The sequence below is a fragment of the Sprattus sprattus genome (assembly GCF_963457725.1).
Source record: "Sprattus sprattus genome assembly, chromosome: 4".
NCBI classification, from domain to species: Eukaryota; Metazoa; Chordata; class Actinopteri; order Clupeiformes; family Clupeidae; genus Sprattus; species Sprattus sprattus.
Genome location: NC_137923.1, coordinates 30,125,134 through 30,150,776, shown reverse-complemented (window position 1 = coordinate 30,150,776; position 25,643 = coordinate 30,125,134). Strand labels below are relative to the sequence as shown.

The window sequence follows — 25,643 nt, the reverse complement described above, 5'->3', positions numbered from 1 at the left end:
GTCAGCGTGGCCAGGCCGATACATTCATAAAGTCAATTTGGGTGTGGTTGGGCCAGGGAGGAACACCCAGAATGTAAAACTTAAGAAAAGCCTTCAGATATTGTAAACTTTTTGGCGGCCACAACATTGCCAAAAAGGCATCATGTAGCAGGCACATTAATAGGCTTTAATCAGCTGAGGGTGATGTTTGTTTTGTCTGTTTGCAGGCCTTTTAGGGAGTTAGCTTGCTAGTTTTAGACCAAAACTCCATAGTGCTACTTGAATGACCTGTCTAAACTACATTTGGTTGGATCTGATTTACGTGCCAAAACATTTATTTAATCAGTCAAGCTTTTTTAGGGTCTCTGTTGGCCTTGGTCACATTGCCAAATTGAACTCATAACAGGCCAAAATGGCACATGCTATGAATTTTGTCCTGTCAGCTCTGTCCAACATACAGGGTTACGAAGCATTGAAGACTCCCTCATTTTAGTTACAGCACAGACTCACACACATTTTAGTAACTGTAATGGCTTTTGGGTGTCAATATTGAGGGCCTTTAATTGGTATATTATAACACAGGGACAATTTTACCCTCCTGATCCAATTGGTCCCATGTAAATCAATTCTCAAGGTACAGAAGTTCATTTGAAGGTTCTCTTCAGGTCTTTGTCCTTCAGTTCACATGGAGACCCAGGAGACATTTTAGTGGAGGCACTGTGCCAGAATCCATTTCAAAGTGCGTTTGTGTATCCATGACCTCAGCAATCCACCAACTTTGAATTATGTAATATCAATTAAAGTAAGTGATTTCAAAATGATAGCATGGCACACAGTTACACTCTCCCTGACACCCCTTATAAGTTTCTACATAAACACCATAATCAGTTGCTAAGGTGAATGTGTTATGCTAGCCATTAACAATTCATATCATTACTCTTATACTTTAATACATGCATCAAACCATTTGATATACTCTACTTATCAGGTCAGTCTTCTCATTCATCTGTCTCCAGAATTTGAGTTAAGAATCATTATTCATGTTTCGTATGTTTTCATAACTACAGGCACAACTGGATTTGTTTTGACTGAAATATTTTTAGTGTCTTCAGTTTGCTGACCTTGCATTTGTAACAGAGCAGCTGTAGGTATTCATTCAGTGAGGAAGTCGGCTGCACAGAAGTCTTGTGATCATGGTGATTTTTGGCAAATAGATACAACCACGTCCCTCTGTGTGCAGTTGTAAAAAAGCACACCACACTATGAGTAGCACTGTGTAGTTTCACTGAGTGTGAAACAGCAGGATGTTAATCCGTAGTTACATAAAGATGGCTCACACACAAACACTATTTACTTGTTATGCAGCGCAACATTTTTTTTCGTGTTTTACTGAGAACTGTGAAACTTCTCTGATCCCATGGGGAGCAATACATTTTCAGGCATTTCACAATTTTTCTATTTCCATTCAAAACCACAATAAACAAATACTTGCGGTTTTACCACGACAAAAACACCCATTTTAAGGATTTATTATTATATGACCATTACCAGCCTCAACACTCTAACCATCAAACATTAATTCAGTAATAACACATATAATTAGCAGATTTGTTTTGCACATAAAAGGCCGCCCTGAGTTGTCCCCAAGAACAATGAAATCAAATATAAGAAAATAACCGCATAGGGACATTTTCCATGGATTCATCAGAATAAAGCCAGCAAACAGTGTTTGCCCAACCAGGGCGATGACCTCCATCGAAGCTGCGAACACGATGAGAAACGGGGTGGGGCACTGCGTGTGTGGGACAGTGATGGCCCTGGATGAAGGGATGATTGCGGCCCAAGAGAGGGGAGAGTGGAAAGGAGATACCCCAAGCATGAGTGGCATGTCCCTTGGGACTCGAACAGTCTAAATCCCCAAACCCCCTCTGGTATTCTGTTGATTACAGAGGACAGTCAAGGCCCCCGCATAACACTGGATAGAGTTACAGTTCAGTGTGTGTGTCGAGCGTGGTATGTGCACACACATGCGTGTGTGTGTGACAGGGTTCATGAAAGCCTTTTTGAAAGTTTGGTCCTCTCCCCTGTTGATGCCCTCAGCCACTAGCCATGTTATGGGAACTGTCCCTCAAGCAAAGCCACTAAGTAGCTCCTGCCCCTCCCAACTGCTTTGTCTGACCACACCCTCTGGCTCTCATTGGACAATGGCTGAGGACAATCCTTTGTGCAGCGACGCCCACTGTCTGTTATTGGGCAGAAGACGGAGAGGGGAGGCATAGCTGCCAGCACCTACCCTCCCTTATTGTCAGCACACAGTAACACTGCTTTATTTTCCAGAAGAATCTTAACTTGCACTTTCTTGAGCAGCGGCTGCCTCCCACTCCAACTGCTGTCAAACTGTTGTCCCTGTCTGAGAGTGAGCCACAGAGCGACAGAGAGAGGAGCCAGGGCTCTACGGGACCGCGGCCGGAGACAGGCGTATGCTAACAGGAAAGGAGGAGAAGCCATGCCAAATCTGAGGTATTTAAGGTAAGTGAGCCACATGAGAGGATACTTGGCTTTCCAGCCTCCTACCCTGGTACAGGAGAACTTTAAAGTGAGAGTGCTGTGTTCAGGGGATTCGTTTGAATGTAGATTGTTTTTGTACTGTTTCTCACTCAGATCACCTTTTTTCCATGATGCAACTTCCCCACCAGTGACTAGGCGTAAATGTTGCGTTAATGTTGTAAAGCAATATTTATGACACAATTTCGGGGTTTTGTTGGTTTTCATTTAACAAATATCATACACACATACACACACACACAACACATGCACGTGCACATGCACGTGCACACACACACACACACACACACACACACACACACACACACACACACACACACACACACACACACACACACACACACACACACACACACACACACAAATACACACACGCACTCACGCACATTCAAACATGGATGTTACCCTATTTTACTTTGTCTAACATATGGCTACTCTATGTAGACAGCGGTTAGCTGTTCCAGTCCTCAGTCCATGAAATACGCAAAAGTAGCCAGAAACAGCAACACAAGGTTTTTCCCTTATTTTTTATTTTTGCCTGTTCCACCACAGGGGATGTGGCTCTCATACTGTATTCTGTCAAGAGCAGTGCAGCCAAATGTTGCCGTAGTAACGTGAAACCAGCAACATACCTTGGCACATAACAACACGGCTTCACATACAGCATGTCATGTTACTGGTACACATGCAAGGCCTATTGCCCTTGGCACATCGCCTAGATAATTGTCAAGTTTTGCAGTCCACGAACAAGGGAAAAAAAGCAGGTAAAGAGCCGAGGGGTTGGAAAACAGAAAGAGAGAGGAGGCAGTGTGGGGGGGGGAGAGGGAGAGGGAAAACCTGTGCTTAGTGGCTCTGAAGGAGGGATGAAGAGACACAAGAGAGATGAAAGGGTTGATATAAGGTTCGCAGCTTACAGAGAAGCTATGGTCATGCAATGGTGAAACTGACCAGAGACGCGTCTCAGAGAGAGAGAGACAGAGCAGAGAGAGAGACGCGTCTCAGATAGAGAGAGAGACAGAGCAGAGAGAGAGAGACGCGTCTCAGATATAGAGAGAGAGAAAGAGCAGAGAGAGACACGTCTCAGACAGAGAGAGACAGAGCAGAGAGAGAGATAGAGCATAGAGAGAGAGAGAGAGAGAGAGCAAAGAGAAAGAGAGAGAGAGAGAGAGAGAGAAAAAAAGAGAGCAGGCAGCATGGAAAACAGGGCCTGTCCCTGCCCCTCTCCTTCCATTTCAAACACAGACCATCGGACAAGCTGGGATTATAGTGAATGAGAAAGAGGGAAGGAGAGAGAGAGAGAGAGAGAGAGAGAGAGAGAGAGGTTGGCAGCTGTCCTTAAACCAACTCCAAATTGAGGAGCAGGAATGGATTTGTATTCTGGAAAAACCGCTCGGTCAACAGGGCCAAGCAGGAAGAATAAAATACCTCTCTCTCACTATAAAGCCAACAGTGTATTTGTGTGCGTGTGTGACTCTATGTACGTCTCTCTGCGTATGAGATCGATATAAATATTATGGCTGTGCTATACGCTGAATCACTCACAGCCTGCTGAGTTCAGCGCCACAGGCATTAAGATGATCTCTTCATGTAACTTAACATGGTTATACTTTTCACAATACTTGTGGTAACATCTTAACAGAGCGGTTTGTGCCAATTCTGGCATCAAATGTTCCATGGCCCCTCTTCTTGCTCTTCTTCCTCCTAACCCTCTTACTTTCCATTTCTCACTCCTTCTCTCCTTCCTTCTCTTTTTACACTTCCCTCTCCCTCACTTCCTCACTTTTTTTTCTCTTTCCCCCTCTCCTGCAAGCTCAAGCTTAAATGAGCCATTCTTTCCCAGAGGTTGCACTGTTTTTAAAGTTTATTTCTGAGGGAGGCAGCAGTTTACCAAATTGTCATGAGTTCAAATTCAATTTGTGGTGGACAAAAGAATGCAATGGAAAGAAATGTATTTAATGAGAGTCATTTTTTTTTCTCTTAAAGGGTGCAGCAAGTATAGTTGCACGAGAAGGGCTATAATTATGAGAGGACAGAAGTGAGGACTGTGTTAGAGGGACTGAGCAGAGCACTACCTAAACATCCTCCTCACCCCATTGGCTAGCAGGGGTGAGTGGCCGCAGCCAAAAGAAGGGATCTTTTCCTTCTATTGTCTCTGGACGGTCTGGACCGGACGCTGCTATTTTAATATTTCTCTATTTACCAGACCCTTTTATCCAAAGCCACACACACTCACACGTCACAGTGGAAGTATAGAGCTCCGTCTGTGTGTGACCCTCATGGGAAAATGTCAGCTGGCTATGGGGGAAAGGAGGATGGTATATAAAGACTACATAACATATTAATAACAACTACTGAAGGAAAAGAACATAAATGGCCACAAGTACCCATTTGATGTTTGAGTTTTGAAATGCTAGACATCAAGTAAAGTGATCCCGCTTCTGATCTATACTGAGGGGGAAGAAAGGCACTTTGTCTCACGCTGGTGCAGACCAACTAGCTGACTGTTGTGTATCCAGTTTTCACAGTCATTCATCTTTTTGATTTTATTTTTCTCACATGCCAGCTTTATGTAATGTTTAAAAACCACAGATGTTTTTTTAAGGAAAATCAGGAAAAGCACAGCTACGCTGCTACCCCCTTGGAACCAAGAAATGTGTGTATCTAACGTCTCTTTGGAAGTGTGTGTGTGTTGACGTATGGGTATGAGTTATAAGGATCCTCTTATGTCAGAAAGAAAAAATGCTTGAAGTCCACACAGGGCTTAAGGACGGAAACGATACAATACGTCCCCTCAACACTTCAGGATGAACTGGACACTCTGTTTTGACTTACATTTCCACCAGGCGGTCACTGCTTCCCATTTCTCAGAAGGTGAAAAATGACTGTAACAACAGAACGTTCTGGGTTTATGGCACAGCAGGCTCTGTGTGCTTCTACTGACACAGCAGACTGAGCCGCACGGATCTGATTCTACTCACCTCTCAGGCACCCAAAAAAAATACTCATGTGGAGCACTCTAAATGATAGCTATCAGTCTGGTAGCTGAGGAACAGAGAGAGACAGAGAGAGAGAGAGAGAGAGAGAGAGAGAGAGAGAGAAAGAGTGGGATAACAGACATACCAGATAGACTTTGACTGTAGGATTGAGGGAAAAGTATAACCTTATGTCTGAGAGAAAATATGTATCCTATGATGTATATAATATGCTATGTTGGTATGTGAATTTTGGGGTTGTGTCGTGTGTATGTGCATGTGGGTGTTGGTGTGACAGACAGAGACAGAGAGTGTCCAGTTGCTTTTTCTGTTTGTCTGTTTATTGCATAGCTGACATTGTTTTGATTGTGGCTGTCTCTGTGGTGCCTCTGCTGCAGCCTGTGGTCAGAGATAGAGAAGGGAGGCAGAGTTACAGTTACACAGAAACAGATACATTGAGATAAAGAATAGAGAAATAGAGAAAAGAGAGAATAGTATGTGAGAAAAAGGAGAGGGGGAGAAAGGGCGGGTCTCCGGGCTTGTTATGACAACATGTTGTGCAACGTGAAATGAGAAAAACAGCAGTTGATTTCAATCTGATTATTTTCAGGCTTTAAGTACCCTTTAAGGAGCGACTTCTGCAAATGATGGAAAAACAGCCAGGTACATTTTACCATCTGTGTGTTAACTTATTTAAAAACGATTTACTTTGAATTAAAACGTCATTGATGATCCTGTGCAAAAATGAGCCCAGAGCCTTGATGTTGTACCACTGACTGACAACGTATTGTTTCTGCCTGTTAGTAAATGGCATGTCTTCAAACATGAACGGAAATTCGAAAAGACCGCCATCCTACTCCGTGGAGACACCATATGGCTTTCACCTGGACCTGGACTTCCTCAAGTACGTGGATGACATTGAAAAGGGGAACACCCTCAAGCGAGTGCCGAGGAGGAGCAGGCCCTCCAGCGCCAACCCCCTGGCCCACAATCACAGCCTCCCCGGCCATGGGCGTGTTCACGGACCCTCTCAATGGAGGTCCATTGGTTCCCTGTGGCCCAAGTCTCGGCCCACGGACGCCCAGCACATGTGTGACAGAGGCTTGGCCGACTATCCCAGACATCCAGGCACCCCTTACAGGTCCCTGACCAGTGCTCAGCTGGAGGAGAGCATCCGGGCCTTTGATGAGCAGCCACTGGGGCTTTACGTGAGGCCCAATCTGCTGCGGGCCTCCAGCCTGCCGGCAACCGTCCTGCTGCAAAGGCGCTCGGAGTCCAACGATGATCCGACCAGTCCCAGGAGCTCCAGGGACCACCTGCTGCAGGAGGAGAACGGCTTCTCTGAGGACGTGTTCAGCGACTCGAGCAAGCCGGCCGGCGGCGGCGCGGCTCTGGTGGGGACCCTGCAGCGCCTCACTGTGGCACTGCGGCGGGTTGGCGAGCTGGAGGAGGAGATCCGGGTGATCCCTGAGCTCAAAGCCAAGATCTGCATCCTGCAGGAGGAGAGGGAGAGGCTTCTCGTGAGGATTGACTCGGATTCAGAGAAACACCAAGAAGAGACGGACTCTGGCCCGACGGCCAACGGCCGACTACAGGGTTCCGCGGATGGCGTGACCGACTGGGGCAACGGGCACAGTTCAGGACGCGGTTCTAGCACTCTGGAGGACAAGGAGGAGGACTGGATGAGCCGTGAACTCAAACGGCTGGAGGAGAAAGTCAACGCCTCGTCCGTGGAGGTGGAAAGCGAGGTCATGATGTCATCAGTCCGAGACGGCCCACTTTTGGGGGCAGGTCAGAGGGCTCCCACAGTCCTCTCTAAGGACCAAATGGAGCGCCAGTCTGTGGAGGCCCTCCAAAAGAGGCTTGCAAACCTGGAGCAGAGGCTCAGGGAGTCGGAGAGGGAGTCGCAGACGGCCAAGGCGTTTCTACGGAAACAGGTGGAGGAGGGAAGGCTGAAGGACCAGAGATTAGACAAACTCACCAGCAACAAAGACATATGGGTGAAGAGGGAGAGACCAGAGGTTCATCAAGAAGCTACCAGGGACCGAAACAGCCCATTTTCAGACATTCTGCAAGGCTTGCCCAGTAAAAGGGATGTTACTGAGAGCTCCCCAAAGGAGTGTAGGGTTGCTGAAGAGGGTGGTAGCAAACAGGAGGAGAAGGTGCCGTGGGACATTAGCCACCATGTGGGGAGAGTCCGCGAGCTCCTTCAGGAGCAGTGGGAGTGTCTGTGTACAGGTCAGCCACCAGTGAGGGGGCCAGCAGAGCACCTGCCCCCCAGAGTTACCTCCATCCAGGAGGAGCTGATGAGGCTGGTGGAGACCCTCACATCCTATGGGGCACCTGGACAGAGGAGTGGCACAGAAGGTAGGTTGATAGAATCTAAAAGGGGGGAAGGGGTTCAGATGCGGAACGGTTTAGGTCTCAGTGAGACAGACAGAGTACAGATCCAGGGGTATGTTACAGATTCAGATGATACAAAATAACAGAAGAATAGTTATATTATATAGTTATATATCGGTTCTACCAAGGTTTTCCCCTCTGGTAAAACAAACTAACTAACTAATGGGTAAGAGACATTATTTTAACTAATACTCTTAACCAATTAAATTGGTATTGGGTTGTGAATGACGTAAACTGATTCTATAGCCTTGTGTCTGCATAAATAATCAGGTAAGAGGACTGGTAACTGGGATAGAACTAGCGGATATTCTAAGTATGTGGTTTAGTGACAAACCTGGGTAAGAAGTAAACCTTCTAATAGAAGAGCCCTGTGGCTTTTTTTCTCCTAGAAAAACAAAGCCATAGGGCTCTTCTTTTCAGAGGTTTACTACTTACTCTGAGTTAACTGTCCCAGGTTTGTCACTAAACCACATACTTGGTAGACCCTCCTGATAATTTTGTTATTTGTTTCTCATTCTCAAAAGCTGAGACTTCTGCTTTGATGGAAGGGAATGGTCAGGAGGATGTGTCTGTCAGGATTACTGGAGCTAGCCACAGGTAGGTTTATGAAGACACAGTCAAACTTGGCCTAAGGCGTTAAATACAACCTTGTTTGCACCGTTTCTTTGAGGTCAAACCCTCTGTTTTCAGTTATCTGCTGTGTCACACCAAGCTACTTCAGTGAAACTGTGTGAAGCAAAATTAATTCCAATCCTTTAAATTGGACAGCTGGTCCTTATTGTGTGATGATAAGTGGTTCTATACACACTGTGTGGCGAGGTTTTTAAATTTCAATGTTTGTATTCAGCAGTAAAACAACCTTGAGCGGGCCATCTGGTTTGGAGGAGGTTGGAAACGAGGGCAGATCACACTCGCTTCAGGAGACAAAGGGGAGTGAAGCGCTAGAGAACACAAGACACCGATACACAGAGAACCCGGCTGAGAAGACAGAAGGAGAACAGAACCTTCAAGCACAACCAGAATCAAGAACCAAGTCAATAAGGTCCGCAGAGCAGCAGAAGAGGACGGCGGGACAGACCGACTCTGGTGGACACCGGGGAGGATTGAGGGATACTGAGGAATCAGGAAAGGAAGAAAGGTGACAAGATGCAGTTTGTTGGGAACAAAGACACACTTGCTTTATTGATGACAAATACTACAGTATGATACAGTCGCATAATGGTATCACAGTGGCATAGGAAATGAGTATTATGGGTATTATGGCAGTTAAATCTGATCCATGTCCATCCAATGTTTTTAGTTCATCTTTGTGTTCTCTCATCCCTTTGACAGAGTTGATGAGGCCTTCATTACTGCATGTCTTTACCTGAAGGACCACATGGATGAAATGGGGAATCTGAATGATGATATGGTAATAACTGTTTGTGTTTCATTCCTGTCGAGCAGAATGAGCACCGGCGAATGTCGGGGCAACTATCCTAATCAGCATTTAGGTCAATGCAGGTGCTGTCACATACTTCTAAAGGAATAGTCAGAAGGTTTAGATGTTCTATGTTCTAACTTGGCATAGTGATCTCTCAAGCACTTTATTGATTTGATTACAGTGTTATTTACAGGTGCTGTCTTATCTTTTAAAGTTGAAATAAACAAATGTTCTTTTATTATGTGTTTGTTTGCTTTCAAAATAAAACTAGAGGTCAAAGACAAGTGTGAGAGAGATGCAATTGAAATTAATATCTGTTGGTTGGTAGTGGATGAGACGATTACCCCCTGTGGTACTGTGTGCTGAGGTGTGCTGTGGTGTGCTGTGTGCTGAGGTGTGCTGAGGTGTTCTGTGGTGTGCTGTGGTGTGCTGTGTGCTGAGGTGTGCTGTGGTGTGCTGAGGTGTGCTGTGTGCTGAGGTGTGCTGTGGTGTGCTGAGGTGTGCTGTGGTGTGCTGTGTGCTGAGGTGTGCTGTGGTGTGCTGAGGTGTGCTGTGGTGTGCTGAGGTGTGCTGTGGTGTGCTGAGGTGTGCTGTGGTGTGCTGTGTGCTGAGGTGTGCTGTGTGGTTTTCCAGAGGCAGGCCCTGACTGTGGTGTTCCAGCACTGGTTCCATGTGGCGGCCGAGGAGGACTCGTCTGCCCACATGGTGGCACTGTACCTGGGGAGAGTCAGGGCCGCCACGCCCTCGCTTCTTGACTTCCTCGTCAACCTGGCGGATGACAACGGCAACACTGGCCTGCACTACAGCGTGTCCCACTCCAACTTCTGCATCGTCCAGACCCTGCTGAACACAGGTCAGACAGGCTGTGTGTGTGTGTGTGTGTGTGAGTTTGTACTGAATTAGGCTACAGAAGACCCTTGCTTTTAGGGATGTCCCAGAATCTTAGTACGTAATTTAGGAAAGCACAAATAATGCGATGGAAATAGATATTCTTCTTCTTCTGGAAAAAAAATATCAGTCAGCTCCATGATTGTGGTGTCTGTGCATCAACCATTATGATTCTTCATATGTATTCATATCACTGTTGATGGCCACACGATAAAAATGCCCATTCTCTTTTTAACATAAGACTTCGACTTCACTAAGTAGTCATTCAATTTACTACACATAGTTGAAAAGTGATCTCTATATTCTGTACTCGCCCCCACTGTGTCAGCGCACAGCAGGCAGCGGGCTGAGGGCTCACTGTTTCCGGCCATCACTCAGAGAGCTGCAGGAGCTAGAGAGACAGAAACCTGGTGTGGCAGCTGGATGTCTGTCATCCCCCCTCAACTATACATTAAAATGAAGCTTAGAACCTGTAGTTGCCAGCTGGATTTTAAATGTAAAAACAGTTGCTGAATGCTGTATGTATCAGACATAGGTTTTGTGGAAATGTGCCTTAACCCTATCAACACCCTACCAAGTATTTCATGGTTATTTAAATAGACAGAGACAAGTTCAAGTTCAAGCAACAAGTGATCTGTGAAGCTAGCAGTGCACTCTTCAGCAACCTCAGCACAACACATTTACACAACAATCAGTGCCATCTGGGAGCACTTTACAATCAGCTCAACTGATACAACTAACGTCGTCTGCAGATTGTTCAAGGCCATAGTAAGCAGAGGCAGGGATGTGAAAGACACAGGTACTGATACAGATGATGACGTCGGTGGTCATCTCTCTATGCTATGACAAGAGTTACATAGTATGTGTCCAGTGCCAACAGCCCATTGACAGTTTTTTCACAACTTCTGTGACAGAATAAACACCTATGCTGAGCAGACTTGATTGAAATTCCCTCTGTGTGTCCAGGTGTTTGTGACGTGGACGTGCGGAACAAGGCTGGCTTCACCGCCATCATGCTGGCCTCTCTCACTGCGACCGACTCCCCGCAGGACCTGGAGGTGCTGCGCCAGCTCCTGCAGAGAGGAGACGTCAACCTCTGCGCCGGCCAGGTCAGCTCCTCTCCACAGCAGACAAACACTGTTACACATGTCCTTGTGGAAACTACGGTAAGTCACTGGCAACTATAGGCTAGGAACACTGTGTACTTATTTTCTAGTTTTTTTTTATCAGCATAGTATTCAAAGTAGCAAGATGCCTGCTGTAACAATTATCTCCAGTAAATAACCAAAAGAAAGTCAACAGTAAGTCACAGTAATACTTTTTCAGTACTTTACAGTTTTTGAATCAGCATCAGGGGCAAAGCCTTCTGTAAAACAAAACAAAAAAACAGCAGAGTCTTACTGGCAGCTATTGGCTAGTAAGTTATTGTAATGTGTTTTAGAGTGATCTACTTTTTATCATATTAAAGTACAGAAAGGATGAAAATGACTGGAACCATTAGACCTCTCAGTGGTACTTCCTCAGTGCACTCACCTCAAGGACATGGCAGTAGTAGTGCAGAGGTGATCAATTCCAATTTTTTGGTTTACAACACAACTTATTTGTAAGTCTGAACTGTGGTTACCTCCAATGGGCCTTGAACCCTGTCAACCCTGTGCAGAAATAGCGTCGGACAGCTCACACGTCCTCTGGACAACTTTAAAAATGACCACATCCATACTCTGGTACATCATGCTAGCTTTTGTACCATCATGTCCAATGCATTTGTAATTGGCACTGGAGCTCATCAGGTGAATTTTCTTTACGCAGTCCTGCTAAGAAACAAATATTTCCTGTTTCATCAATATATGATTTCTGATTGAATAAAACCGTTGTCTGTACCCTGTCTGTAGGGATTTTTAAAAGGTACTATCCTACTATACTTTGCAGCTTTTCTTGTGCTCTTTTCGTGAACTTTTGTTAATATCTTAAGTGTGACGGTTTCTTTTCTTCCAAGTTCCTAAATGGAAATGTGAGCAGTAGAGCTTCTTTGGGATGTGAATTCTACACTCCTACATCTGTAAACACATGTCACCTGACCAGCTTCATCTCTGTACTGTGCCAAGATACATTAGGTCCTTTAAAGACATATGTGGTATTCAAAAAAACCTTCTGAACCATAAGTAGACATACAAAGCAGAGACATGGAAAAGTTCTGATTTCTGACCTGATTTATTAACTTAAATAGCTTAATTGTCATTCATTTTCCTGCTTATCAATTTCAATTCAAATCAATTGTAGTGGTCGCTATAGCCCCATTGAAAATAGACACTGTCCCAAAGCACTTTATACAGGCCTGCCCTGAACCCCATAGAGCAAGCTATTCACAGCAAAAGGTTGTGTTTTTCCACTGAACACTATTCCCGGACATTTGTTCTACTGTAACTGTTTCATTCATGTACAATTTCATGTACAAAAGTGCAGATTCCACACACACTTTGAACAGTCAAGGCTAACTCTGTGTTGAGTGTTTTGGCTAAATCGCTTTTTTTTGTAAAAAAAAAAAAATCTTTTAAACACAAAATGCTGTTTATAGTATTGAATTTTCTATGTAGTGAGTCACTATTATCACCTACTGTATACAGAAATAGAAATGTGAGTTGGTGCATGAATCTATGCCTCATTTGAACAATCTCATAATTGTTATCTTACTGTGTAGGCGTCTAGCTTAATCTGTTTAGCAGGTACCTTTATCTAAGGGTACTGAAGCAGTGTTTGGGCTACCTCACTCTTTCATTACTCAGTTTTCTCATTTTCAACATCAACTGGGCATAGGCTAAAATGTCAACAGTATGACCATGACCATGTCCACTGTGCTTGTTTATAGGATTTGTTTACTAAACATGAACCACATGCTCCATGATGGAATCAGTCAATGTTTTCAAAATGAGTACATTTTTTCATCTTAACGTTGAAACTGACAGTTTCTCTTTCTCTCTAAAGGCGGGTCAGACGGCCCTGCACCTGGCTGCCAGGCACGGGCGCCAGCTGATTGTGCCGCACCTGCTGGCCGCTGGCGCCAACACCAACGCCCAAGACATGGCTGGCAGCACGGCCCTCATGCTGACCTGTGAGCGGGGGCATCGTGATGTCGCAGCTGTCCTTCTGGAGCAGGCCGACTGCGATCTGACACTCACTGATAGGGTCAGTCCCCCTCCACCCCTCCCTCTGTCTTGCATGGAGGCACACTCTGTGCCACACACACACCCACACACAGAGCTGTTGAGGAACAGCCAGTAACTGCATGCTTATAAAAAGATAAACAGAACTCAACATCAAAGAATGAGACGCCAGCAGTCCATCAGCTTTCAGGTGGCCAGTAGCAATCTGATGATAGCACAGTGTAGTGTTTATTTGCCACATGTAATAGTAGCAATCTGATGATAGCACAGTGTAGTGTTTATTGGCCACATGTTATAGTATCACTCTGATGATAGCACAGTGTCGTGTTTATTGGCCACATGGTATAGTAGCAATCTGATGATAGCACAGTGTAGTTTTAACTGGCCACATGTTATAGTAGCAATCTGATGATAGCACAGTGTTGTGTTTATTGGCCACATGTTATAGTAACAATCTGATGATAGCACAGTGTTGTGTTTATTGGCCACATGTTATAGTAGCAATCTGATGATAGCACAGTGTTGTGTTTATTGGCCACATGTTATAGTAGCAATCTGATGATAGCACAGTGTTGTGTTTATTGGCCACATGTTATAGTAACAATCTGATGATAGCACAGTGTTGTGTTTATTGGACACATGTTATAGTAACAATCTGATGATAGCACAGTGTAGTTTTAACTGGCCACATGTAATAGTAGCAATCTGATGATAGCACAGTGGCATGTTTACTGCACATTTGGGCAGCTCTACCTGTGAGGCAGCCTCAGTAGTCCAACCCAAGTATTATAAAGCTGTTATAAATGGTCAACCTCCCCAAAATCTCTTCCCCTGTTTCCCGCCCTCCTGTTGATGGATATTAAGTTTTTATGTTTTTGAATAACAGCAATACGATAGGAGTCAGGATTAGCCTTTAAAGAGCTTTCACAAAGTTCACTGGAAATGAAAGCTCTACAATATGGGACAAGCTTAATCACTGCCATTGTGAGGGGTAAGCCTCAGCGTTTAGTTAATCCTCCTCCAACACGCCTTATCTTTTGGTGAAAGAGAGAGAGGAGGGGAAGGACTGACTCCACACTTGCATGTGTCAAAGTGGCTTCTCGTCTCCACTCTGAAGGTCTTACTTAAATGCAAATGAGCACTTCTGTTAGCCCGAGTGGCTGGGCTGATTTACAGCGCACGCAACTTGTGTTTGTTATGCTAGAATGCCTGTTTTCATACAATTACCATGTTAAATCCACACGCCTTCTTTCAGTCAAAATATGTCATTCCCATCTTTGTGAATTTGAAATGATGACATTATGATTTAGGTTCAAATACCCCATGTGACGTAGGTGGGTTAGCAGAGGTGTCTAAGCTAGCATGACTATCATTTATCTGGAGATGTAATGAGACTGTTTGGACTAAAGGTATGACTAAATATCAGATAGCATCTTATCTGACTCTGCTCTGTCTGGGTATGTCTTGCAGGAGGGACGCAGTGCTCTGTCAATAGCTCTTCAGGCGTCCTTTACCGAGATGGCTGACCTTCTCAACGCCCACATGGCCTCCTGAGGCATTGCGGAAACTCATGCCTGATCACTCATCTGCAAGCCTGACTCACACACACACACACACACACACACACACACACACACACACACACACACACTAGCACACAAGCATACACACTCTCTCACTGGCTCTCTCACTTACTGACTCAGACAGCATACTATCAATCAGCTAAGAATCTCACCAGCAGACATTACTTTTAAAAAGCAGTGGAGTGGACCCAAGGGTTTGGAATGCTACTTTACAGAAATACCCAAGCAATACCCAATATCATGGAATGAAGGTAGGACATGCTGAAACACACTCTAAACTCACACCCTGCAATCTTCAAGAACATAAGCAGTGACTGGTGAGCGGACTATTACTTTCATCAGTGGCCACATGATAGAATGTCAGATATTGATAGAAATACTCCACACAGTACTTCAATAACCTCACCTTAGACAGACAGACAGACAGACAGACAGACAGACAGACAGACAGACAGTCAGACATACAGACAGACAGACAGACAGACAGACAGACAGACAGACACACACACACACACACACACACACAAACTCACTCACTCACACACACACACACACTCACTCCCACACACACAAACACAAACACATCCACACACTAGAGAGCATGAGAGAGAAACATGAGTCCATCATGACAGCCAAGTTGGCTCTACTACCAGGTTACTCTCGGCCCTTTGTCTTGATCTTGTTTGGCTGGAGAGTTTCTTTGTCATGAGAGAGCTGTATAAATGTTAATGTAAGCTACAATGTAAATCATCTCCAGTCTCAATATCCACCATTTATCTTTCTCAGCATTTTTTCCCTCTCCACTGTATTATTGCCTTTTGCTGATGCAAGCCACAAGCACTTCAATAGACACCCAAATTACCACCATACTACCATGTGATTTCCCCAGAACTGTTAATCCAGTGCTGAGGGCTCTATCTTTCAATAAATATTTTTAATAATCAGCAGCATACTGTACATGGAGTTTATTTCCACATTCCAGGATTGTCTGTAAACTAATGTACCGAATGCATACATCTATCTTCATAAAGACACTGTTAAATCTGTGTAAACATCCCGGGGCTGTGGCCCTGGAACAGGATATGAAGATATGAAAGATGAAAGAGGCCATCACATCCAAATCCCATGGAGGAATGCTGTCGCTTTAGATCAATACACACAATGCTGCTAGGCTGGTGAGATGGAGGAGTAATGCTGCAGCTCACCCCTTAGGGACGGGTACGTACATCTACCCTGACCTACGAGCCACTGAGTCAGTGCTTATGCATGGAGCTGGGATCTGGACATGGCTCACTGATCCTAACTGCATTTCAGCCTGAAGTACACGTTGGAAATCGACCATAGCTGGTGTGGAACAGCGTTTGGTTTAATGGACTTGTCTCACCCAAAAGATGAGCAACCTTGAAATTATTTTTTTGTCTTTTGTCTGCTACAGCTCCCCTCCCTGTGCAAGATTTTGCAGTTGCTAATTAAGAGGAAGCTTTTATGGTATGGTTTAAAGTTAACAGCATTCTCTGACATCAGGTACTTAAAATAATACCATAGCATGCTTCTACAGTTCAGAAACGCAAATATCAACACAAACCCACAGTCATATTTCTTATGTGGCACCTTGTGTTTTCAAAACCACCTTAGCAAATGTGATGGTCCAGGCTGATGCCAGGTTCAGCAGAGAGGGTGGCCATCTTAAGATCCTCTAGGAGGAGCTGCTTCATCACTCATGTGATGTATGGCATGCTGGCTCTAACAGCCCTGACAGTGCTTATCATGGACGTGTTCCATCGGCTGCTGAAATTGTCTGATCCATAAAACAGATTCTTATCAAAGGCATGGTGAAAAATTGTACATCTCTTAATAGAAACAGTACAGACTTGCGTTTATCTTTTTCTGGAATGTTTCTTAATCGCTCTGGCTCTTGCGATCAAAAATTGAAAGCTTATCTAAATATGATTTATGATAATTGGTCTGCAGTGGAGGGTGTTCAGATGATACTCTGCACTTGTGTCTATGAAACGGTATAGCAAGCTTCATAACCTTCCATGTGCCTCACTGTCCGCTTCCTCCTTTCTCTCTCAGCAAAATGCACACACACGCACACACACTTGCACGAATGCACACGTTTTGTCTATTTAACACTGCTGGTTTCCTGAAGGCTATACTCCCAGGGGCGGTGTTTAGTTCCTGAGTTGCGTTTTAAAAGCAGTTTTTTAATCTTTATTGTAGTGTTCATATATTGTAGTGAGTTGTAGTGTTATCACATAAATGTCATAAGGGGAAAAATGGCCATCTACTTAGACATACTGCGCAACAAGACATCTCACTTTTAGAGAGTATTGTTGTTGTTAGACCAGTGCAATCTTTCAGTGTTGCTCCCTTGTGGTTTGGGTTCAGCTGAGGCACTGTCTTTAGATGAGAGGTATTGAGCGTGCGCACACACACACACACCCCCACACACACAGTCTTTGGATGAGAGGTATTGAGCTGTCATTGATATCTGAGTGGGAGAGATTGCGTTAGCAAAGGAGGCATACAAAGCAGATGGGGGGGGGTTAGTGCAGAATTGATTGCTTCCTAAAAATCATCTTGGCATTCTGCAGTCTGCTGGCTATCCAGCGCAGGAGGCAGTCGGGTCGCCCAGCCCTCCCATAACCTGACTGGTGCAGAGAACACGGCAATGAATCACAGCTGCAATCTGGGTCGCCATCACCCAACCGGAATCAGCATCAGCATAACACCAAACATGCATTGAACTAGTCATTACGGCCTGCATTAGAAAATTATACAATGAAAAAAAAAAAATGGCAATGTTTCTACTAAAAATCAACCCACAGCACACAATCTGACAGTTACAGATCTATTTCTTAGCATTCAAAAGCCAGTGAATAAATTGAGTGAGAGGAACACATGGAGTTTTTAATCCATTTTATATATCAATATATAGAGCTGTTCTGAAACATTTCATAGAAATATGAGACCATTTTGTAATACAGTAACTTCCTTAAGCACAGATGATAGATCTTCATTTAATAATAAAAAAAACATACAAAAATGAATCAAGGTGCAGAACAAACTGAATTACCAAATAAAAAAATAATAATAAAATGTAAGTGCTGTAACACATGTCGAAACTGAGTGAAATTGTGGGCAGAAAAACAACGACAGCATGATTAACACAGAACACTTTTGGCAGATAACACTTGTTTTTGTACAAATAAATTAATGTATGAGCTGACTTTTATCTAAAATCTTATGTACAGAATTTTACATCTATGTATCAAAAATCCCTTATGAAAACATATCTACACATCTGGATTCAAAAACACCACAAATTCACAACACTGATATGAAATTTGACACATGTGCATACACACACACACACCAGACCCATCAACTCTCTCACAATAACCAGGAAGTCATTCATCTCCTTTTTCCAACATCATAGGATAAACCCAGATAGAACCCAAGAGCAGCACAAACAGTCTGACCCGTGCCTGTAGAGAAAAGGCTGTCACACCCACACACACACACCCACACCCACACACACACACACACACACACACACACTCAACCACCCCCTTCCACATAAGCACATTCTCCATCTTCTTCCTAACAGACCCTTCCTGCTTCATGTCCCTGAGACAATACACAGAACACAACACATATAGACAGGCGGATTGTTTGGCAACACACAAGATCTTTATCACCTCGCTGTTAGCCTAGCTGGGCTTCTGGGAGGCAAACAAACAGGCACGCTCAAGCTCTCACTCCCCTAGCGGAACACCTAGTAGCCCTCCGAGGGCACAGAGGGAGCGAAGGAACAGAGTCCGCTAGTGTGGCATGCGGCTGAGGGCAGCAGATGGTGAGATCACAGGCGGAGGGTAAACACCGACGAGAGCGCAGCCTCCCGGGCCACACAACGGAAAGAGACGAGACGAGGCGAGCTAAAACCATTTCATGTACAAATGTGCCCTACCAGCAGAAATTCCAGCCTAATTTAGGGACCTACATTTGTGCAGATGCATTGCAAATGTGTGAGTTTTGTTTTCTTTGTTTGTTCTGTCCCTATCTGGATATTTTGGTGTAGTTTTCTCAAAACCGTCACACCATTTGTACACAAAAAACAGCAGCCATTTTAGTCTGAGACGCTCTAGGGCTGCAGATTTCAGTCTGAACCTACTGAGGCTGCAGATTTTGTTCTACTTCACAGACACATAGCTGATTTTTAGAGGCCCCTATACATATATTCAACATCTTTATGTACCCTTCACACACGCTATTGTGTTTTTAGTCTTGTTGGTTTTCCAGTGTAGCCTAAAGGAAACCCAAGCGGAATGGATTCTCTAATGTTGTGCAAACGCTCACAGGAATGTATATCCCCCCCGACTGCGCTGGAAACATGCTAAGAGCCTCAGAAGCCATCGCTCAATCACTCCCTCCGGGTCTAGCAACTCCCCACCAAAACAGATAGGGGTTGACAGACACATCCTGTGGGCCCACTGCGCTCTGTGACATACAATTTTAGAGTGAAGGTGTTGACTGAGCGCTGACTAATCTAATTCAGTTCAGTCCCTTTTCAAAAAATTATAAATAAATAAAAGCAAAAGCATCGCGGGAGCGACTCAGGGAGCAGGAATAAAGAGAAGAAAGAAAAGAAAAAGACTCAAGGGGTCTCCCTTCCCTGCATCCATATTTGGAGCTCAGAGGGAGGAGGTGCAGACAGATCTTACCCCGATATCACATCACATTACAAACCAGTTACTTTCCCGTGCTGCACGCGCTCAGTGTGTGAATGGTCACAGTTTACCTGAAGGAGCCTGACACAGAAGCATCACAACACATCATTCTTAGGAACACTCACAGCAAATAGACGGTCTGACGACAGCACGCTGGGACTGGTACTGAAAATGTCATCTCGTGCCTATTAACAGCATCAGTCTCCAGTGCCGGAGGGTTCATGTGAAGGCCATCTCTGCCAGTCTTACCTAGCCCCCCCTGCCAAGACGATTTCAGTGAGGCGTCATCAGTGAGCTGTCAGAAGGGGGCGTTGGGGTGGAGAGGGGGGGGCTCTGATCGTGGGCCCACTGTTCAGGAATGTCTCACACTGATGGTCTGACCAGCACAACGCTCACTTGTTAAATCTTTGGCCTGGCAGCCATTTTGTCCCACCAATCCCGCCCGGGGGGATGGCACGCAAATCTCATTTCGGGCCCGCGATGGTGGGCTGCTCGGTGTACCAGTGCGTCGCTGGGTCAGGCAGCCCGCTGCCCATGGGCAGGGCGATGAAGGGCGGACATGTGCCCCCGCTCCCGCTGCTGCTGCTACCCACACTGGCCATGCCCACGACTGGGCCAGGATAGGGGTGGGGGTGGTGGTGGTGGGGCCCCACGAGGCCCTCCGTCCGGCCGATGTGGATCTCATCCTCCTCTGTCTCGCCGGTGGTCTTGCGGTAGACGGGGTTGTCGAAGTTCATGCTCTTGGTGCTGTTGCTCCGCCAGTTGCGCCACACCAGGTAGACGCCAGCGCACACGAGGCCGAAGACCACTGTGGCAACGATAGGAACTGCATGCGTTTAACACACAGCCGCCCAGGGGATGGGGGTCGAGGGGAAGGAGGGTGAAGCGTTAAAATGGTTGCACAGAGGTGGAATGACAAAGTACTCAGCCAGCCAGCCAGGGGGGGCACAAGGAGCGATCTACACAAGACTCCATGTCATGTAATTTACAAAATTGAAAGAACATAGATGACTGATGCAGATGGGATGTTCTTTCTTATATAGTTATACAGTGTTGTGACAGTCCAGTGTAATCCCTTATGCTTCTTTGTTAATCATTTATGGTTGAAACTCCAAGTATTTAACAATGTTTGTAAAGTAGGGCTGCTTAAAGTCTGGATGCATACATTGCCTTAAGTGTTTTAATTAAATATAAACAAACTGTCTGTGTTAATACTCGGTGTTTTTATTCAATATAGATACTGTATGTGTTAATACTTAGCGTCTAATTGTGGTAATATATTGCTGATTCTTGTATTTTCCTCTCCTGAAGTCATTACAAATGTGCAAGCGAAGTTAAAACTGCATGTCTAATTTACATTGACTGTCCACCTCATCCATGAAATTGACCAGATGGTCCAGACTAAACTGCAGAATGGGGTGACTTACAGCATCACCACTGAGATGGTTTCTTAGACTGAAAATACCTCCAACACACATATAACCTGTATGATATGTGTTCACAGTGTGAGCAAATACACTGGCCACACACACAGCTGTACATCCCCCTACGTACTCATACACACATACTTGAACACACACACACACACACACACACACACACACACAACTCATCGCAGTCTCCCAACATCACACACACACCCTTCTGGACTCGAATGAATGGGCTACACAAAAGCTGGGCTATAAATAGCACAGAAGACGGCAACAGTTGCACCTCGGAGGCAGAGACAGGAGAGACACACTTACCTTTGGGAATAACACACACACACACACACACACACACACACACACACACACACACACACACACACACACACACACACACACACACACACACACACACACACACTCACACACACACTTACTTATGGGAATAACAATGCCCAACACTGCCACTGTCAGATTGTTGCCAAGGAGAAACAGCTCATTGCCAGCTAACAGAAAAACAAAAGCACAGTGTAGAGAGAAAGGTGAAGTGAGAGAGAGAGAGGGAGGGAGAGAGAGACCATTAACCAAGCTATATTTTTTATTAAAATGTAAAATATTTTTATGGTATTCAGCAAGTTGAAAAAAAAAAAAAAATCAAGTATAATATCAGTCATAATACTGTTTATCAGATTATAATAAAACAAAAAAATAAGAATTACTGCAATATTAATAATAGCAATATAACAATTCTAGGGCATGTAACAAATATATGAGCATGACAGATGAGTTTTAAAGAGGTGGGCCTTTAAGCACTTGGCTAGAACCTAACTTGTACATTATGTCTATTATTGTGTATTCATTGTATTTCTAACTGTGTTTATTCCATAACGGATGTGGCAGCTAAACTGCATTGATATGATTTCCCACCCAAGAGGCTGAGAGGTTGAGGAGGAGGAGAGGCTGAGGAGGAGAGGGGGAGAGACTGAGGAGGAGGAGAGGCTGAGGAGGAGAGACTGAGGAGGAGAGGGGGAGAGACTGAGGAGGAGGAGAGGCTGAGGAGGAGGAGAGGCTGAGGGGGAGAGACTGAGGAGGAGAGGGGGAGAGACTGAGGAGGAGGAGAGGCTGAGGGGGAGAGACTGAGGAGGAGGAGAGGGGGAGAGACTGAGGAGGAGGAGAGGCTGAGGAGGAGGAGAGGCTGAGGGGGAGAGGCTGAGGGGAGAGGCTGAGGAGGAGAGGAGGAGAGGCTGAGGAGGAGAGGCTGAGGAGGAGGAGAGGCTGAGGGGGAGAGGCTGAGGAGGATGAGAGGCTGAGGGGGAGAGGCTGAGGAGGAGGAGAGGCTGAGGGGGAGAGGCTGAGGAGGAGGAGAGGCTGAGGAGGAGGAGAGGCTGAGGGGAGGAGAGGCTGAGGAGGAGGAGAGGCTGAGGAGGAGGGGCTGAGGGGGAGAGACTGAGGAGGAGGAGAGGCTGAGGGGGAGAGACTGAGGAGGAGGAGAGGCTAAGGGGGAGAGGCTGAGGGGAGAGGAGGAGGAGAGGCTGAGGAGGAGAGGCTGAGGAGGAGGAGAGGGGGAGAGACTGAGGAGGAGGAGAGGCTGAGGAGGAGGAGAGGCTGAGGGGGAGAGGCTGAGGGGAGAGGCTGAGGAGGAGAGGAGGAGAGGCTGAGGAGGAGAGGCTGAGGGGGAGAGGCTGAGGGGGAGAGGCTGAGGAGGAGAGGCTGAGGGGGAGAGGAAGAGAGGCTGAGGAGGAGAGGCTGAGGGGGAGAGGCTGAGGAGGAGAGGCTGAGGAGGAGAGGCTGAGGGGGAGAGGCTGAGGAGGAGGAGAGGCTGAGGAGGAGAGGCTGAGGGGGAGAGACTGAGGAGGAGGAGAGGCTGAGGGGGAGAGACTGAGGAGGAGGAGAGGTGGAGAGGCTGAGGAGGAGGAGAGGCTGAGGAGGAGGAGAGGCTGAGGGGGAGGAGAGGCTGAGGAGGAGAGGCTGAGGGGGAGAGACTGAGGAGGAGGAGAGGCTGAGGGGGAGAGACTGAGGAGGAGGAGAGGTGGAGAGGCTGAGGAGGAGGAGAGGCTAAGGAGGAGGAGAGGCTGAGGGGGAGGAGAGGCTGAGGAGGAGGAGAGGCTGAGGGGGAGGAGAGGCTGAGGGGAGGAGAGGCTGAGGGGGAGGAGAGGCTGAGGGGGAGGAGAGGCTGAGGGGGAGAGGCTGAGGGGGAGGAGAGGCTGAGGGGGAGAGGCTGAGGAGGAGGAGAGGCTGAGGGGAGGAGAGGCTGAGGAGGAGGAGAGGCTGAGGAGGAGGAGAGGCTGAGGGGGAGGAGAGGCTGAGGAGGAGAGGCTGAGGGGGAGGAGAGGCTGAGGAGGAGGAGAGGCTGAGGGGGAGAGACTGAGGAGGAGGAGAGGTGGAGAGGCTGAGGAGGAGGAGAGGCTGAGGAGGAGGAGAGGCTGAGGGGGAGGAGAGGCTGAGGAGGAGGAGAGGCTGAGGAGGAGGAGAGGCTGAGGGGAGGAGAGGCTGAGGGGGAGGAGAGGCTGAGGGGGAGAGGCTGAGGGGGAGGAGAGGCTGAGGGGAGAGGCTGAGGAGGAGGAGAGGCTGAGGGGAGGAGAGGCTGAGGAGGAGGAGAGGCTGAGGGGAGGAGAGGCTGAGGAGGAGGAGAGGCTGAGGGGAGGAGAGGCTGAGGAGGAGGAGAGGCTGAGGGGGAGGAGAGGCTGAGGAGGAGGAGAGGCTGAGGAGGAGGAGAGGCTGAGGGGGAGGAGAGGCTGAGGAGGAGGAGAGGCTGAGGAGGAGGAAAGGCTGAGGAGGAGGAAAGGCTGAGGGGGAGAGGCTGCACCCAGAGGTGCAGTAGATGTACATGAGGACGCGCCGCACCGCAGTTTGATGGGAGGTGTGTCGGCCAAATGTGTCTGACCGGCACAACACACTCTAGTGTCCAGTGTAAAAGTTCCCATAAGGCCCCTCTACCTAGTATTCCCTGTCAGCTATTAGGCCTAATTATGCTAATCATTAGTCAGCATAGCAGAACCCATCATCGAAGCCATTTTGGGCTGCAATTCCTATATGTCTTTACTTTCACACTCTGCAAACCTGATTTTGAAAGTTATTAAATGAACTTCCACTTCCACAACCCGACCATCTTTTAGGCACTTTGAGCTGCATTGCTTTGCATGCAAGGTGCTATACAAATAAAGTTTATTCTTATTACTATTATTATCTGGGGCAGCGTCACTGTTATTAGGCAAACTTCAGCTTTTACTGTCTATGACAACAAATCCTTGTTGAATATGACCATCTGCACAGCCCCTCAGATTGAGGGCCACAGCAGAGAGAGGGCCACACAGAGAGAGGGTCACAGCAGAGAGAGGCCCTAAGAGAAAGGCCCTAAGAGAGAGGGCCACACAGAGAGAGGCCCCTAAGAGAGAGGGCCACAGCAGAGAGACGCCCTCAGAGGCTCTTACCATGAGGGGACAGGTTGCTGATCTCTTTGGGGGCGGTGGTGGCGGCTCTGGCAGATGTGTTGCTGCCGGTGGGCAGCTGGGTCCAGTTGGACGGCTCCTGGGAGTCGGCCATGATGGTGAAGGAGGGTGCAGGTGTGAGGCCCGTCGCCACGGCGATCCCTGAGTCCGCAGCCAACGGGCTTGCAGGGGTGGAGGAATTTGGCAGGACCTCGGATGCAGTTTCCGTGGCAACGGTCACGGAGGTGTTCAGCGCTGCTGTGGAGTTGGAGTCTTGGACAGATGGCGTTGCTGTGTCACTTTATTGTTTGCCAACAGATGTGGGCTGATGTACTTTAGATTCACTAAACAGGCTTCAAGTGTTCAATGATACATATGGTAATGTATCTACATATTGGTGGTGGGAGCAGGACTTTGTGTTTAAGACAGAAACATTTTACATAATCCAGTATGTTTAACCAATAGTTTAACAATTGAAATGGGATCTATTTCATGCTTTTTATTACATTCTTCCCTATGGATAGTGGATTGTATATTGACAAACAAATGCATACCGCAGACTTCCAACACACACGTGATTCTAGATTGAGAAGAGAGACTTAAAGCTGCTCAGTGAAACCTGATGGTTGCTGCAGACTAAAAAACCCCTGTTAGGTATTTGTGCATGTATGTGTGATTGTGCGGTGTGTGTGCATGTATGTGTGTTTGTGCGGTGTGTGTGCATGTATGTGTGTTTGTGCGGTGTGTGTGTGCATATCTGTGTGTGTGTGTGCACGTGTATTTGTGTGTGTGCGCATGTGTGTGTGTGTGTGAGTGTGTGTGTGTAGGGTGGTCTGGCTGTGTTACCGGGTACGCATCGCCGCATGTCGCCTCCGAGCTCCTCTCCGCGGGGGCAGGCGCAGGTGTACTTGGGTGAGTGCTCTGTGATCTGAGGGGCTTTCAGGCATAGGAAGTCACAGCCGCCGTTCTTCTCCCCACCCATGTTACAGCTGTCAACGCCTGGAGCAGAACAGAACAATATCAGCATGACAGACAGGAGTCTGGCTTCACAGAAAGGTTGTAAATGTCAAACATTGAAAGT

General features: G+C 46.6%; 2 protein-coding genes across 2 annotated transcripts in view; one reads left to right on the top strand and one right to left on the bottom strand.

Annotated features, from left to right (window-relative positions):
* The first annotated feature begins 2,377 nt into the window (after nucleotides 1–2,377).
* Nucleotides 2,378–15,854, top strand: LOC308364695 (KN motif and ankyrin repeat domain-containing protein 3-like). Its single transcript, XM_080837912.1, has 10 exons — nucleotides 2,378–2,508; nucleotides 6,127–6,179; nucleotides 6,321–7,883; nucleotides 8,444–8,516; nucleotides 8,770–9,057; nucleotides 9,252–9,330; nucleotides 9,976–10,195; nucleotides 11,197–11,396; nucleotides 13,213–13,413; nucleotides 14,862–15,854. Exons 2-10 carry the CDS (start codon nucleotides 6,161–6,163, stop codon nucleotides 14,943–14,945), a joined length of 2,727 nt encoding a protein of 908 aa, XP_080694038.1. The 5' UTR covers nucleotides 2,378–2,508; nucleotides 6,127–6,160; the 3' UTR covers nucleotides 14,946–15,854.
* Nucleotides 15,855–20,171: 4,317 nt separating this feature from the next.
* The window catches only part of LOC308363637 (low-density lipoprotein receptor-related protein 8-like), a gene marked incomplete at both ends in the record, with an annotated part of 53,467 nt that continues 47,995 nt past the window's right edge, over nucleotides 20,172–25,643 (bottom strand). Inside the window, 4 exons of the mRNA XM_080836455.1 lie at nucleotides 20,172–20,533; nucleotides 21,572–21,640; nucleotides 24,566–24,853; nucleotides 25,409–25,561. Of these exons, the coding sequence (XP_080692581.1) occupies nucleotides 20,172–20,533; nucleotides 21,572–21,640; nucleotides 24,566–24,853; nucleotides 25,409–25,561 (872 nt within the window). The remainder of the gene's footprint in view (nucleotides 20,534–21,571; nucleotides 21,641–24,565; nucleotides 24,854–25,408; nucleotides 25,562–25,643) is intronic.